General features: G+C 49.1%; 1 protein-coding gene across 1 annotated transcript in view; it reads right to left on the bottom strand.

The window, feature by feature from the left end:
• Positions 1-398: 398 nt before the first annotated feature.
• The window catches only part of TCEA2 (transcription elongation factor A2), a 51,938-nt gene continuing 35,991 nt past the window's right edge, over positions 399-16,345 (bottom strand). Inside the window, exons 5-10 of the mRNA XM_060233212.1 lie at positions 15,977-16,101; positions 13,216-13,272; positions 9,640-9,794; positions 6,772-6,918; positions 1,803-1,874; positions 399-722 (exon numbers count right to left, since the gene is read on the bottom strand). Of these exons, the coding sequence (XP_060089195.1) occupies positions 714-722; positions 1,803-1,874; positions 6,772-6,918; positions 9,640-9,794; positions 13,216-13,272; positions 15,977-16,101 (565 nt within the window). The 3' untranslated portion in view covers positions 399-713. The remainder of the gene's footprint in view (positions 723-1,802; positions 1,875-6,771; positions 6,919-9,639; positions 9,795-13,215; positions 13,273-15,976; positions 16,102-16,345) is intronic.

Raw genomic sequence — 16,345 nt, 5'->3', positions numbered from 1 at the left:
CCTTCCTTCCTTCCTTCCTTCCTTCCTTCCTTCCTTCCTTCCTTCCTGTCTTTCAGCTCTCAAACATCTGACGTTCATGTCTTGCGGCTCTCAGACATCTGAAGTTTATTCTATGTTAAGCAAGTTTGACCACCCCTAGTCCACACCACGCATCTAAACCGATTTGAAACTGGTTCATGCAGCCGGTTCTGTGAGCTGCAGTTTGCAGACGAAAGACGCCACAAAGTCTTTTTTGAGAACGCCCCTGTCTGGAATAGTTTGAATCTGCAGCAACGTTCTACATATCACAAAGGGAGCTTCTCCTGCCTCGACTGGGCAGATTTAGATGGACGCGTTCCTTTTTTTAGAGAAGGTACAACAGAAACAAGGAAAGCCGCAAGATTCAATGCCGGGCCAGATTTAAAAAAAAAAAAGAGAGAGAAGAAGTTTAATACTGTTCCAAACTCCTGACAATACGGATTAGGAAGAGAAACTATGAAGGCAGTCCAGTTGCGAGCTTTCCAGGTGGCACTGACCCAACATCCGTTCCCAGCTGCTGTTTTCGGGCCGGCGTTCTAACAGGCAGCCGGGTCGTCCTCCCTCGCTGGATGTGACGAGCGCAAAGCAAACTCGGCGATGAAAACGGTACAAAATTCGCTGGCGGTGCTGGGTGGGGGAATGCATGTCGGAGATCGGGCCCGGGATTGGCTGGCGCCGGTCTCGTCGGAGACATCTCAGCAGAACTGCGAGAGGCAGAGGAGAACATAAGAACATAAGAGAAGCCATGTTGGATCAGGCTAATGGCCCATCCAGTCCAACACTCTGTGTCACACAGTGGCCAAAAAAAACTTATATATATATATATATATATATACACACACACACACACACACACACTGTGGCTAATAGCCACTGATGGACCTCTGCTCCATATTTTTATCTAAACCCCTCTTGAAGGTGGCTATACTTGTGGCCGCCACCACCTCCTGTGGCAGTGAGGCAGTGAATTCCACATGTTAATCACATTTTGGGTGAAGAAGTACTTCCTTTTATCCGTTTTAACCTGTCTGCTCAGCAATTTCATCGAATGCCCACGAGTTCTTGTATTATGAGAAAGGGGAGGAAAAGTACTTCTTTCTCTACCTTCTCCATCCCATGCATAATCTTGTAAACCTCTATCATGTCACCCCACAACGTTTTCACGGCAGGATTTTTACGGGGTGGTTTGCCACTGCCTTCCCCAGTCATCTGCACTTTCCCCCCAGCAAGCTGGGGTCCTCATTTGACCAACCTCGGAAGGATGGAAGGCTGAGTCAACCTTGAGCGGCTATCTGAAAACCCAGCTTCCGCCGGGGATCGAACTCAGGCCGTGAGCAGAGCTGAGGACTGCAGTACTGCAGCTTTAACACTCTGTGCCACGGGACTCACAGAAAAAGGGGGAGTCAGTAGTAAAGGTGGGGGAATCCCACCTAGAGGTAGAAGACTTAGGTAGAATCCAAACCAAACCTCTCTCTGCAAACGTACCATGTGGACAGCTTAGAGCATTTTGTTTTCTTTTGTGTGAGCTGAGAAGAAGCCAATGAAGGCTGCCAGTCTGAGCAGAGAAATCTCCGGGAGAGGCAGCTTAACCTTTTCTCCTCCTGCAAAACGTCTGCTGAAAATTCTGTTCCCGAATTGCATTGTTCCCTCCAATTAGGACGGAGGGACCGCAAATCTCGTTCCTTGCGGAGACAATGGTAGGTTGGAAAGTAAGTTTTTTGGGGGGAAGTCGGCCGTTTACTAAGTAAAATGTGCCGCCATGAATTAGACCAGGATGCCCTTACCTTCCAGCGGTTTTCCACACTCATTGCACACGACAAAGTGGTCATCGGCTCATCCGAACTGCGGGTTTGCACCTGTGGGGCAGAAAGAAGCCATGGCGATTTAGGGTGCATACAGCCACCTGCACTACTTTGCAGCAATCTCTTCCCACAACGCCTGCCATAGCATAAAATTACTCCTCATCCAAAGAGGAAGCAAGAAAATATTGGGAGAAGTTATACGTCTGGTTAGATACTTAAGCTGCTTTAATGATGAATGGCGGTAGATACTCTTCAAATTGTTTGATTGGAATCTAAACCAAACGTGAACTAAATTGACAATCGAAATGGGAACTTACAATATAGCTCTATATGACCACTGCGATGAGAGGCTAAATGTGTAATAATAGTGATATGACGGTTGCGGCTGACGCGAGCTAGGGCCTTCTCGGTGGCAGCACCAGCATTGCGGAATGCTCTCCCGGAGGCCATAAAGGCCCTGCGGGATCTCTCTGCTTTCCTCAGGGCCTGTAAGACCGAACTGTTTCGACAGGCCTTTGAGATCTAACCGGGAGAGAGCTGCCACGTGACATCCTTATAGAGTGCCACGTGATCACCGCTTCTATTATTATATTGTAGTGATACAGCACCAGGAAATGAAATGTTTTTCAATGATTTTAAACTGTAGCTACTCTTTATTGGTTTTTTATCTGTAAAAACGAATGTCGTTAGCCGCCCTGAGTCCGCTTGCGGAGGGGGCGGGATAGAAATTGAAAGCAATAAATAAATCATAATAAATAAACAAGCTTCTTTATATTCGGCGATACAGCGATATGGGGAATGTTTTCGATACTTTTTGAACAGTTTACAACTGTTCTATATCCACTTCCCCCTTTTTTCATATGAAAAAAAATAAAAATCTTTAACCGGAAGAAAGAAAATTCCTCGTCACCGACTTCCGGGTCCAAAATCAAGTAGCCACAACCAAACTTTGGACGTTTGGGTCACAAACCAGTGCAAAGGTCTCCTTGACCAAGTCGCACAGGGGCTCAAGCGCGAGGGTGCCCATTTCCCGGTCACGTGTAATGCATCCCACTTCCCGCAATGCACATGTACAGGGGGAGTCCCTCAGCAAAGTCTGACGCGATGCAACAGGGAACAGCACAAAACTGAAGCACGTTGACTCTGACCGGTCCACCACTCCCTGGCGGCCAATGCAGGGGTGGCCACACTTGCTTGACGTTAAGAGCCAAATAGAATTGTTCATTCATTAATTTGGGCCACTGTGTGAGCTCAGACTGTTGGACTGGATGGGCCATTGGCCTGATCCAACAGGGCTTCTCTTATGTTCTCATGTGACACAGAGTGTTGGACTGGAGGGGCCATTGGCCTGATCCAACAGGGCTTCTCTTATGTTCTCATGTGACACAGAGTGTTGGACTGGAGGGGCCATTGGCCTGATCCAACAGGGCTTCTCTTATGTTCTTATGTGACACAGAGTGTTGGACTGGATGGGCCATTGGCCTGATCCAACAGGGCTTCTCTTATGTTCTTATGTGACACAGAGTGTTGGACTGGATGGGCCACTGGCCTGATCCAACAGGGCTTCTCTTATGTTCTTATGTGACACAGAGTGTTGGACTGGATGGGCCATTGGCCTGATCCAACAGGGCTTCTCTTATGTTCTTATGTGACACAGAGTGTTGGACTGGATGGGCCACTGGCCTGATCCAACAGGGCTTCTCTTATGTTCTTATGTGACACAGAGTGTTGGACTGGATGGGCCATTGGCCTGATCCAACAGGGCTTCTCTTATGTTCTTATGTGACACAGAGTGTTGGACTGGATGGGCCACTGGCCTGATCCAACAGGGCTTCTCTTATGTTCTTATGTGACTCAGAGTGTTGGACTGGATGGGCCACTGGCCTGATCCAACAGGGCTTCTCTTATGTTCTTATGTGACTCAGAGTGTTGGACTGGATGGGCCACTGGCCTGATCCAACAGGGCTTCTCTTATGTTCTTATGTGACACAGAGTGTTGGACTGGAGGGGCCACTGGCCTGATCCAACAGGGCTTCTCTTATGTTCTATGTGACGCAGAGTGTTGGACTGGATGGGCCACTGGCCTGATCCAACAGGGCTTCTCTTATGTTCTTATGTGACACAGAGCGTTGGACTGGAGGGGCCAATGGCCTGATCCAGCAGGGCTACTCTTATGTTCTTCTGTGACACAAGAGTGTTGGACTGATGGGCCCTTGGCCTGATCCAACATGGTTTCTCTTATGTTCTTATGTGACACAGAGTGTTGGACTGGATGGGCCATTGTCCTGATCCAACAGGGCTTCTCTTATGTTCTTATGTGACACAGAGTGTTGGACTGGATGGGCCAATGGCCTGATCCAACAGGGCTTCTCTTATGTTCTTCTGTGACACAGAGTGTTGGACTGGATGGGCCATTGTCCTGATCCAACAGGGCTTCTCTTATGTTCTTCTGTGACACAGAGTGTTGGACTGGAGGGGCCATTGGCCTGATCCAACAGGGCTTCTCTTATGTTCTTCTGTGACACAGAGTGTTGGACTGGATGGGCCACTGGCCTGATCCAACATGGCTTCTCTTATGTTCTTATGTGACACAGAGTGTTGGACTGGACGGGCCATTGGCCTGATCCAACAGGGCTTCTCTTATGTTCTTATGTGACACAGAGTGTTGGACTGGATGGGCCATTGGCCTGATCCCACAGGGCTTCTCTTATGTTCTTATGTGACACAGAGTGTTAGACTGGATGCGCCATTGGCCTGATCCAACATGGCTTCACTTATGTTCTTATTTGACACAGAGTGTCGGACTGGAGGGGCCACTGGCCTGATCCAACAGGACTTCTCTTATGTTCTTCTGTGACACAGAGTGTTAGACTGGATGCACCATTGGCCTGATCCAACAGGGCTTCTCTTATGTTCTTATGTGACACAGAGTGTTGGACTGGATGGGCATTGGCATGATCCAACAGGGCTTCTCTTATGTTCTTATGTGACACAGAGTGTTGGACTGGATGGGCCATTGGCCTGATCCCACAGGGCTTCTCTTATGTTCTTATGTGACACAGAGTGTTGGACTGGATGGGCCATTGGCCTGATCCCACAGGGCTTCTCTTATGTTCTTATGTGACACAGAGTGTTGGACTGGAGGGGCCATTGGCCTGATCCAACAGGGCTTCTCTTATGTTCTTATGTGACACAGAGTGTTAGACTGGATGCGCCATTGGCCTGATCCAACAGGGCTTCTCTTATGTGACACAGAGTGTTAGACTGGATGCGCCATTGGCCTGATCCAACAGGGCTTCTCTTATGTTCTTATGTGACACAGAGTGTTGGACTGGATGGGCCATTGGCCTGATCCAACAGGGCTTCTCTTATGTTCTTCTGTGACACAGAGTGTTGGACTGGATGGGCCATTGGCCTGATCCCACAGGGCTTCTCTTATGTTCTTCTGTGACACAGAGTGTTGGACTGGATGGGCCATTGGCCTGATCCCACAGGGCTTCTCTTATGTTCTTATGTGACACAGAGTGTTAGACTGGATGCGCCATTGGCCTGATCCAACAGGGCTTCTCTTATGTTCTTATGTGACACAGAGTGTTAGACTGGATGCGCCATTGGCCTGATCCAACAGGGCTTCTCTTATGTTCTTATGTGACACAGAGTGTTGGACTGGAGGGGCCACTGGCCTGATCCAACAGGGCTTCTCTTACGTTCTTATGTGACACAGAGTGTTAGACTGGATGCGCCATTGGCCTGATCCAACAGGGCTTCTCTTATGTTCTTATGTGACACAGAGTGTTAGACTGGATGGGCCATTGGCCTGATCCAACAGGGCTTCTCTTATGTTCTTATGTGACACAGAGTGTTGGACTGGAGGGGCCACTGGCCTGATGCAACATGGCTTCTCTTATGTTCTTATGTGACACAGAGTGTTGGACTGGATGGGCCACTGGCCTGATCCAACAGGGCTTCTCTTATGTGACACAGAGTGTTGGACTGGAGGGGCCATTGGCCTGATCCAACATGGCTTCCCTTATGTTCTTATGTGACACAGAGTGTTGGACTGGATGGTGCGGTCTCATTTAGAATACTGTGTGCAATTTTGGTCACCGCACTCAAAAAGGATATTATAGCACTGGGAAAAGTGCAGAAAAGGGCAACTAGAATGATTACAGGTTTGGAACACTTTCCCTATGAAGAAAGGTTAAAACGCTTGGGCTCTTTAGCTTGGAGAAACGTCGACTGCGGGGTGACATGATAGAGGTTTGCAAGATTATGCATGGGATGGAGAAGGTAGAGAAAAGAAGTACTTTTCTCCCTTTCTCACAATACAAGAAACTCTTGGGCGTTCAAGAAATTGCTGAGCAGTCGGGTTAGAATGGATAAAAGGAGGTACTTCTTCACCCAAAGGGTGATTAACATGTGGAATTCACTGCCACAGGAGGTGGTGGCAGCTACAGGCATAGCCAGCTTCAAGAGGGGTTAGATAAAAATATGGAGCAGAGGTCCATCAGTGGCTATTAGCCACAGTGTGTATATATATATGTATATATAAACTATTGGCCACTGTGTGATACAGAGTGTTGGCCTGGATGGGCCGTTGGCCTGATCCAACATGGCTGTTCTTATGTTCTTAAGTCCAACAGTCTGGTGCACACAGTGGCCAAAAATCATTAATGAACAATTTCCTTCCTTCCTTCCTTCCTTCCTTCCTTCCTTCCTTCCTGTCCTTCCTGCCTTCCTTCCTTCCTTCCTTCCTTCCTTCCTTCCTTCCTTCCTTCCTTCCTTCCTTCCTTCCTTCCTCCCTCCCTCCCTCCCTCCCTTCCCCTCCCTCCCTCCCTTCCTTCCTTTCCTGCGGCTCTCAAATATATGATGTTTATTCTGTGTGGCTCTTATATTAAGCAAGTTTGGCCAGCCCTGCTTCAGGGTGTTCAGGAGCAGCCCCAAGCCTCACCTGGGTGTAGGTGCAGTTCTTTTTCTTGCACTTCCCGCAGGTGAAGAGGTCGGTCTGGGTCCCTCCCGTTTTCGCCATCTGATGCTCCCGGATCGCCTCCTTGGTCATGGCTTTGCGGATCTCTTTCAGCTCGTTGCTGGCCATTTCCTGGTGGGGAAAGAAGGCAGGAGGAAGTCAAGATTTATTTATAGGATTCGTAGACCGCCCTTCCCCATGCAGGGCTCGGGATAGTTCCCCAAGTCATGGGAAAAGTTCCCCAAGTCACGGGGAAAAGAGTAAAGAGAGAATGTCTCCACTCCACTAGTGAGCAGGTGGGGTCAGCACAGCTGGCCAGAGGATTTAGCAGGTGAAAGGAGACAGCTGGGTGTCAGGCGATGAAAGATCTCAAATCAACCAGGCCTTCGATTGTTGCAAAGTTAGGCTTTATTTGATAATCCATAAGTATCTGAACGTTGGAAGATTGAGACTGATGCCTTGCGGCATGAAGGAACTGGCTATATTGGGGTATGTGGCGGAACCGGCCCGATTCTGCCTTCAGACCCGGTCCCGTCAGCTCCCTATGGAGTCGCCAACTCCTGGAGGGAGCTATTTCTCCTCCTGCCCCTTGGGCTCGCTGCCACCACCTGCTCAGTCCCGGGGTTCAGATTGAGAGGAACAGGACTCCCAATCCCCCTCTCCAGCTGTGAGGCCAGGCCTCAAGGTCCCCTGCCACCCTGCACTTGGGTTTCACAGAGACCTCAGCACTTCTTTGGGGCACCCCTGGAGGACTGGCACCTTATCCAACTGCATGCCTTCCCCCCTTCACCTGGGGCCCCCTTCTTAACACAGCGTGGTCTAGAGCGGTTTGGGGATCTAGGTGGTACAGAGATTGACTGCCAGCATTTAAACAGTAAAAATATATTTATTTAAAAAGAGAAAAAGATAGGGAAAGAAAAACAAAACAAAAACAGTTGCCTTTAAAAAGTTAGCACAGCACAGCACACGCACAGCAAACAGCATAACAAAATAAAGGTGGTTTTTAAACGCATCGTATTGTCCCTGGTCTACACTTGCCCTGTCTATGAGAATGACTTACTTGGTCTGACTGCCTGGGGCCTCCCAGGCAGGAGCCTCCATTGCTCACCACATGCTCGCTCGAGCGCTGGCTTCCAACTGCCCTTCTCTTCCTGCTAACACACATGCCAAGAACAAAAGCACTTCCTGCCTCTCTAGGAGATTTTCCCCCTAGCGTTGTTGGTTTGGCTCTGGAAGGGAGGGGGGGAGTGAGGGGAAGGCTACAAAGCCTGCTGAGGGATTTACTGACCCCTGCCAAATGAAGCACCACCACTGACTAAAATGGCGTTTCTCCACAGGGTACATCAAAGGGAATTACACAAAGCTACAATTCTAAACATTGCTGAGGTGAGGTGCAAAGATTCACACGGCCTCCTGCTCTTATCTCATTGCTGCTACTAGCCTTCGGGGACAGCCAAGCGGCTAGCCCTGGAGGCCCCTTGTCTTCAAAGGAGGGAAACTCTGCCTTTGTTAGCATCAAGGGAAAAGAAGGTTCACACTGAGCATTACTGACATCTGCATTTTCTACTTTGATATTCAAGGCCGTTTCTCTTGGTTAGCAACAAACTTTAAAGATGGCTACAGTTCAGCTAACACTGGGGGTCTCCCAGGGAAGAAGCTGAGTGGACAGAAAAAGAAGACCGCAGACTTATACCCCGCCCTTCTCTATGAATCAGAGTCTCAGAGGGGCTCACAATCTCCTTCATCTCCTTCCTGTCAAGCATGTGATTTGCATTCAGTATTAAGCTTTAATTATTGTTCTTTCCTTTAGACTTTCTTTCCCTGTTGTTGCATATCAAAGCTACATAACCCCCCCTCTGTTCTCACCTCCCTTTTCCTTTTCCCACCTTTTGAGTAACAAATGTAGGAATGCCTGGCTTTGCTGAGAGCTGCCTCCCGGAAAAGCTTCACACGCAGTAAATATCAACTGTAACAGGAATGCGTGAGACCGAGGGATGTTTCAACCGCAAAGATAGCGAGTTGCCTACTTGTAGTGATTCACGTCTCTAGACTACCACTCCTATGTGCTTTGATGTAACCCTTAAAGCTTCTTGCTACACTGTACCTGGTATCACTTTCAAGGTGTTCCACCTTGAAGCAATAATGGATTATCAATAAATGGAGACTTTGTATTAAACAATTACTTGGTTATCTGAATCTTCCATGCTTGACACTCCCCCCCCCACAACAGACACCCTGTGAGATAGGTGGGTCTGAGAGAGTTCTGACAGAAACTGCCCTTTCAAAGGCAACTCTGCGAGAGCTAGGACTGCCTCAAGGCCATTCCAGCAGCTGCAAGTAGGCCCTGTCAGAAGAGCCCTGTAAGCTCCAGGAGGATTGGCTACATCAGGGGTGGGTGGCCCATGGGTGGAATTCTAGCAGGAGATCCTTTGCCTATTAGGCCACACCCCTCTGATGTAGCCAGTCCTCCTGGAGCTTACAGTAGGCCCTGTCAGAAGAGCCCTGTAAGCTCCAGGAGGATTGGCTACATCAGAGAAGTGTGGCCTAATAGGCAAAGGAGCTCCTGCTAGAATTCCATCCATGGGCCACCCACCCCTGATGTAGCCAATCCTCCTGGAGCTTACAGGGCTCTTCTGACAGGGCCTACTGTAAGCTCCAGGAGGATTGGCTACACCAGGGATGCATGGCTTAATACAGAAAGGAGTTCCAAAAAGCCCTGCAGGCCTTCATCCCAATCTGTTGCAGTTGTTGATCATTATGCTGGCAGAGGCCGCGGGCGTCTGGAGCAAATGAAAAATGGACACTGGACATTCAGGTGGACTGAGCCCCACTCCCTCCCCGCCCCTACCTCACCTCTGAGGTCATCACCGCAATTTGCTCTGGCGTGATCACTCCGCACAAGACATTCTTCCGGAGGTCGGGGTTCTTGGAGTCCTTCAAGTTGGAGAGGCGGCTCCTGACGCGATTTTTGTACTTCAGGTCTGTGTTCTTGACATCCTGGTATATGAGTGCAAAGGCTATTAAGGAGCATCCACTGTCAAGAGGCTTTCGCTTGTCCCGCTTCCAGCCCTAACGCACTAGCTGCCCTCGTCCCCTAAACGGCCCGGACCAGGAGGCTTTCATGTCAGCAGACAAACTCCAGGACTTCTCGAGAACTAGAGGGGAAATTTTTCTTCCTAGATCAAGATGAGTCATCGTTAGGCCTCAGATTCAGCAGGAGCTCACAAGAGCGCAGCTCCTGAACCTTTCTGAGGGTTTCCCCTCTTCCACCCCGCCTACCTTGTCCATTGAATAGTAGGTGCAGCTGCATAACAATCCCTGGATTAGGAGCAGCCCGCCAGCCAGAGGCTTTGCCACACCCCCAGCAGCCCTCATTAACCCTGGAGAAGCCCACACCACCCTTTCTCCACTCCTTATGTGATTTTGGGTGGCGGGTGTCTTGCTGGCCTTTTGACTGGGGTGGGGGGCAGCCTAGGAGAGCCCCGGGCAAGTGAGGCCTGCTTGGGCTGGCTGGATCTCTAGCCAGCCCAAGCAGGCCTCACTTGCCCGGGGTTCTCCCTTCTTGCATCGGGTTGCTTTTGGTGGTGGTGGGGGACATATGCTAATGAGTTATGCTAATGAGCTCTGCCACCTATTTTGCTACAAAGTGACCCCTGGTCATCGTGTTAGTCAGGGCTTTTTTTGTAGCAGGAACTCCTTTGCATATTAGGCCACACACCCCTGATGTAGCCAATCCTCCAAGAGTTTACAGGGTTCTTAGTACAGGTCCTCCTGTAAGCTCCAGGAAGATTGGCTATATCAGGGGTGTGTGGCCCAATATGCAAAGGAGTTCCTGTTACAAAAACAAGCCCTGGCGTTAGTCCAGCAGTATTCTCAACACTGTCAAAATTTGCATCAGAGGATGAGCTTTCGAGAGTCCCTGCTCATTTCTAGAAAGTTTGGATTCAGTGGCATCTTTAAGACCAAACAAGTTTCAATATGTTGTCAAAGGCTCTCACGGCCGGAGTTCATTCGTTGTTGCGGATTTTCCAGGCTGTATGGCCGTGCTCCTGGCATTGTAGAACCTGACATTTGCCAGCAGCTATGACTGGCATCTTCAGAGGTCTAACACAGAAGGCTAGAGTTCTCTCTGTGTCAAAGTGAGAAGAAGATGGTAGGCAGGTAATTTGTATCTACTCGGGAAGGTGGGGTAGGGCTGAGTCATTATCTTGTAGGAGCTTCTCAGGCTGTGACATGCTAATGGAGGAGCTTTTCTGAGGAGGTTCTTTTGCAAATGTGGATTGGCTGTTGAAATTCTAATCTTAGCGAAAAAGTTAAAGAACGAAGTAGATAATGACTCAGCCCTCCTCCAGGTAGATATAAATTACCTGCCTACCATCTTCTCACTTTGACATAGAGAGAACTCTAGCCTTCTGTGTTATATCTCCGAGAATACCAGTCACAGCTGCTGGCAAAACGTTAGGTTCTATAATGCAAGGACCACGGCCATACAGACTGGAAAATCTACAACTAACACAAAAAGTATTGTTCATAGCTTTTGTTTAACCTTTGTTTAACACTCTGTTGGTCTTAAAGGTGCCACTGAATTCAAACTTCGTTCTACTTCTTCAGATCAACATGGCTGCCCACCTGGATCTATGCCCATTTCTACAGACAGTGAGCAATGACTCATGAGAACTCATTCCCTTCCCACAAATGTTGTTAGATTCAGGTGGGTTGCCGTGTTGGTCTGAAGCAGCAGAACAAAGCCTGAATCCAGTGACACCTTGAAAACCAACAAAATTAAAATCTGGGTATAAGCTTTCATGTGCAATTCTGGGCATAAGCTTTTGTGTGCAGGCACAGTTAATTACTGCCAACATTCCACAATTACTTTTAGCATTTCGTCAGTCTCCAATTTTGACATATTTATTGCCTTCACTATGCTTCACCCTGGGATTAAACCCCAACAGATGGTAACCATAAAACCTAGGACATGTAAACTTTATAAAGGGCACAGACACACGATTAAAGGGCACAGACAAACGATTAAAGGGCACAGACACACACAAAAAATTTAAAACCTTAAAAATAAAACATGCTTAAAATATTAGCCCGCTTGCAATATTTTGTTTTACAGTCTCTGATAAATGTCACCTCTTGCGATGGATTATTGCATCAAAAACTGCAGACAATGCCTGTGCTGTACCAGTCTTGTTCAGGTGTGCACATCTGTAAGCTGCAAACCTGCTTTTGATTCATTGACATTCATTACAGACATCTCATGGTCAATGCTTTGAGCCTAAGACCCAGAGGAACGTGAAGCAGCTGGGCATTGTGAACTTTTGTGCAGAAGTTGCTTCACGTACTAGTCAAGAACATGTGAAGGCACCCTGGCACAGACTGAGGGCTATGTGCTCGTCTACAAAACTATCGTTTCCCCCAGAAAAATGACTACAACTAAAAAAAAAAATACAACTCCCCCCCAAAAAAACAACTACAAGAACAGAGAGACAGTCACGTACAGTGGTCAGTGTCAGGCTACTGTCTGGGAAGTCTAAATTCAAGACCCCCAATCAAAGGAAAATGTGAAAGAAAAATTAAGGAAAATTTGCTGGGTAAACCTGAGGTGGAACACACTCTCAGCCTAATGCTGATATTTCTCTTCTAAACAGTTCACATGCTTTCCTATTGAAAAAGACTGGAGGGCATGAGTACAGTGAAAAAGAGGAGGGGAACCCAGTTACACCCACAATGCTTTATACCCACATGCTTTCCTATTGAGAAAGACTGGAGGGCATGAGTACAGTGACAAAGAGGAGGGGAACCCAGTGACTCCCATAAGAAGCCCAACAAAACTCTTCTCTCTCTCTGTAGCAAGGCAAAAAGCTCATACCTTCACTAAATCGTGGCTAGTCTTAAAAGCACTCTTTGTAACTCTCCCGATGATGGGGAAGCTCTGGCTCTTTCTTGCCTTCCCTGGGCACCAGGAGGGGGAGGAGCCTCAGCCATTCATTAGAAGGAAGAGAGGCTTGTCTCATTAGCTCTGCAGAGTGATTAATTGAGCCTAACAAACTGAATCACCCAGCAGAGCTATAGAGCCAAGTTCCCTCATTGGCTGAGGCTGCTCCTCCCTCCTCCTCCCTTTGGGAAAAGGGACGGGGGGAGAGGGAAAGGCTGCTTTGCTGCTCTGGCTTATCTGGGACGAAACACAAAACGGTGATGGAAAAAAGCAGGCACGGAAAAACGAAGCAGACGACAGCCAGTTGCTGGAGGGCCTGATTGGAGCCCTCTGTGAGCCATATGTTTGACACCCCTGCCCCAGGGGGTTTGATTCACACACGTGGTGATGGCGAGAGAGCAGTAAAATATAAGCACTAAGAGCTTGCATTTGAAATGTCAGTCGCTCGCAGACGGCCTTTCCCGATACCACAAGCAGTGCAAGGATATATTCTTCAATCTGGGCAGCGAGCTGCTCGCAGTCGGCGCCGATAGCAACGTAGTCGTCTAGGGAGAAACAGAAACAGGGGGACCAGAAAGAACCCATGTCAGTAGTCTGTGCGAAAAGGATCTCGGGTCTTAGTGGACCATACGCTGAACATGAGTCAACAGTGTGATGCGGTGGCTAAAAAGGCAAATGCAATTTGGGGCTGTATCAACAGAAGTCTAGTGTCCAGATCACGTGGAGTGATGGTATTGCTTGACTCTGCTCTGGTAAGACCTCACCTGGAGTCTTGTGTTCAGTTTGGGGCACCGCATTTTAAGAAGGATATAGACAAGCTGGAACGGGTTCAGAGGAGGGCAACGGAGATGGAGAGGGGTCTGGAGACCACGTCCTATAAGGAAAAGTTGAAGGAGCTGGGCATGTTTAGCCAGGAGAGGAGACGGATGAGAGGTAATAGGATCACCATCTTCAAGTACTTGAAGGACTGTCCTATAGAGGATGGTGTGGAATTGTTTCCTGTGGCCCCAGAAGGTAGGACCAGAAATTATATCAACGGGTTGAAATTAAATCAAAAGAATTTCCGGCTCAACATTAGGAAGAACTTCCTCACCGTGAGAGCGATTCCTCAGTGGAATAGGCTTTCTCGAGAGCTGGTGGGCTCTCCTTCCTTGGAGGTTTTTAAACAGAGGCTAGATGGCCATCTGACAGCAATGAACATCCTGTGAATTTAGGGGGAGGTGTTTGTGAGTCTCCTGCATTGTGCAGGAGGTTGGACTACACGACCCTGGAGGTCCCTTCCAATTCTATGAGTCTATGGTAATGAGAGCCAGTTTGGTGTAGTGGCTAAATGTGTGGACTTGAGCTGGGTTTGATTCCCCACTCCTGCTGGAATGGCCTTGGGACAGCCATAACTCTCCTAGGAGTTGTCCTTGAAAGGGCAGCTTCTGGGAGAGCTCTCTCAGCCCCACCCACCTCACAGGGTGTCTGTTGTGGGGGAGGAAGGGAAAGGAGATTGTAGGCTGCTCTGAGCCTCTGTCCGTGAAAGGGCAGCTTCTGTCAGAGCTCTCTCAGCCCCACCCACCTCACAGGGTGTCTATTTTGGGGGAGGAAGATGAAGGAGATTGTGAGCCGCTCTGAGACGCAGAGATTCAGAGTGGAGGGTGGGGTATAAATTCAATTTCTTCTTCTTCTTCTGTGACGGATTGCTGCTTTTATTCCCAAACAAATGGCGCACAAGTCTTGGCCTCCATGGTTCAGCCTCAGTTCCCAGCTGCACAGCTGGGGCTGAACTGGATCAGGCCTGCGGCTGCCCACACTATTTTAAAGAATTAAGTCATCTAAAAAATGCTGCGAGGCCCATGGCAACGGGGCCAGGTGATCTTGTTCCACCCCCCCACTCTGGCTTTTCAAGTGCTGAAACAACTGTGGGGGGCAGCGGCAGCTGTTTTGCCACTTGAAAAGGCACAGCAGGGGAAAAAGATTTCTCAGTCTCACCAGGCCGTTATGAACCTATGAAACTGCCTTCTACTGAATCAGACGCCCCTGTGTCCATCAAAGTCAGTATTGCCTACTCAGACTGCCAGCGGCTCTCCAGGGTCTCAAGCTGAGGTTTTTCAAGCCTACTTGCCTGGACCCTTTTTAGTTGGAGATGCCGGGGACTGAACCTGGTACCTTCTGCTTCCCAAGCAGATGCTCTACCACTGAGCCACCGTCCCTCCCCTGCTCTCCAGGGTCTCAAGCTGAGGTTTTTCATGCCTACTTGTCTGGACCCTGTTTAGTTGGAGATGCCGGGGACTGAACCTGGGACCTTCTGCTTCCCAAGCAGATGCTCTACCACTGAGCCACCGTCCCTCCCCTGCTCTCCAGGGTCTCAAACTGAGGTTTTTCATGGCTACTTGCCTGGACCCTTTTTAGTTGGAGATGCCGGGGACTGAACCTGGGACCTTCTGCTTCCCAAGCAGATGCTCTACCACTGAGCCACCGTCCCTCCCCTGCTCTCCAGGGTCTCAAGCTGAGGTTTTTCATGCCTACTTGCCTGGACCCTGTTTAGTTGGAGATGCCAGGAATTGAACCTGGGACCTTCTGCTTCCCAAGCAGATGCTCTACCACTGAGCCACCGTCCCTCCCCTGCTCTCCAGGGTCTCAAGCTGAGGTTTTTCACGCCTACTTGCCTGGACCCTTTTTAGTTGGAGATGCCGGGGACTGAACCTGGGACCTTCTGCTTCCCAAGCAGATGCTCTACCACTGAGCCACCATCCCTCCCCTGCTCTCCAGGGTCTCAAGCTGAGGTTTTTCAGGCCTACTTGCCTGGACCCTGTTTAGTTGGAGATGCCAGGAATCGAACCTGGGACCTTCTGCTTCCCAAGCAGATGCTCTACCACTGAGCCACCATCCCTCCCCTGCTCTCCAGGGTCTCAAACTGAGGTTTTTCATGCCTACTTGCTTGGACCCTGTTTAGTTGGAGATGCTGGGGATTGAACCTGGGACCTTCTGCTTCCCAAGGAGATGCTTTACCACTGAGCCACCGTCCCTCCCCTGCTCTCCAGGCTCTCAAGCTGAGGTTTTTCACGCCTACTTGCTTGGACCCTTTTTAGTTGGAGATGTCGGGGATTGAACCTGGGACCTTCTGCTTACCTAGCAGATGCTCTACCACTGAGCCACCATCCCTGCCACGGACTTGATCATTTGCCCAGGATCATTTGCCCTTATGAGAATGAGGATGGGAAGAGGAAACGCCCCGCGCCCGTCGTTCTCCTGCCAACTCACTGTCTGTCTGCAGAGCAGAGGTCAACATTTCTCGGCACTTGTTGCGCACGGTGTCGCAGGTGACAGGCACCGGTGGGAAGGTGGTGATTTTGGGAGTCGTCGGGGTCTTCGGAGGGTCCTGCCTTCTGTGGGAGCGACAAGAGAAACTGAAGTTGTTAGAAGAATTTCTCAACCAGAAAACACCAGATATTTCCCTTGTATAATGAAAACGATGTACTTAATATCTCCAACGCAGAAATAATACACAAAGCGCTAGCATTACTTATGAGGAAAATTCAAAATGTTGTCACACACACACTGTTGCCAATAAATACAATATCCAGAATAACATAGACTAAACCACCAAGTTCCATTACAGTTCCAGGCTTC

Source organism: Heteronotia binoei, chromosome 2 (assembly GCF_032191835.1).
Source record: "Heteronotia binoei isolate CCM8104 ecotype False Entrance Well chromosome 2, APGP_CSIRO_Hbin_v1, whole genome shotgun sequence".
Lineage (NCBI taxonomy): Eukaryota > Metazoa > Chordata > Lepidosauria > Squamata > Gekkonidae > Heteronotia > Heteronotia binoei.
The sequence above is the reverse complement of the archived record's forward strand: the minus strand, read 5'-3'. Positions and strand labels throughout refer to the sequence as shown.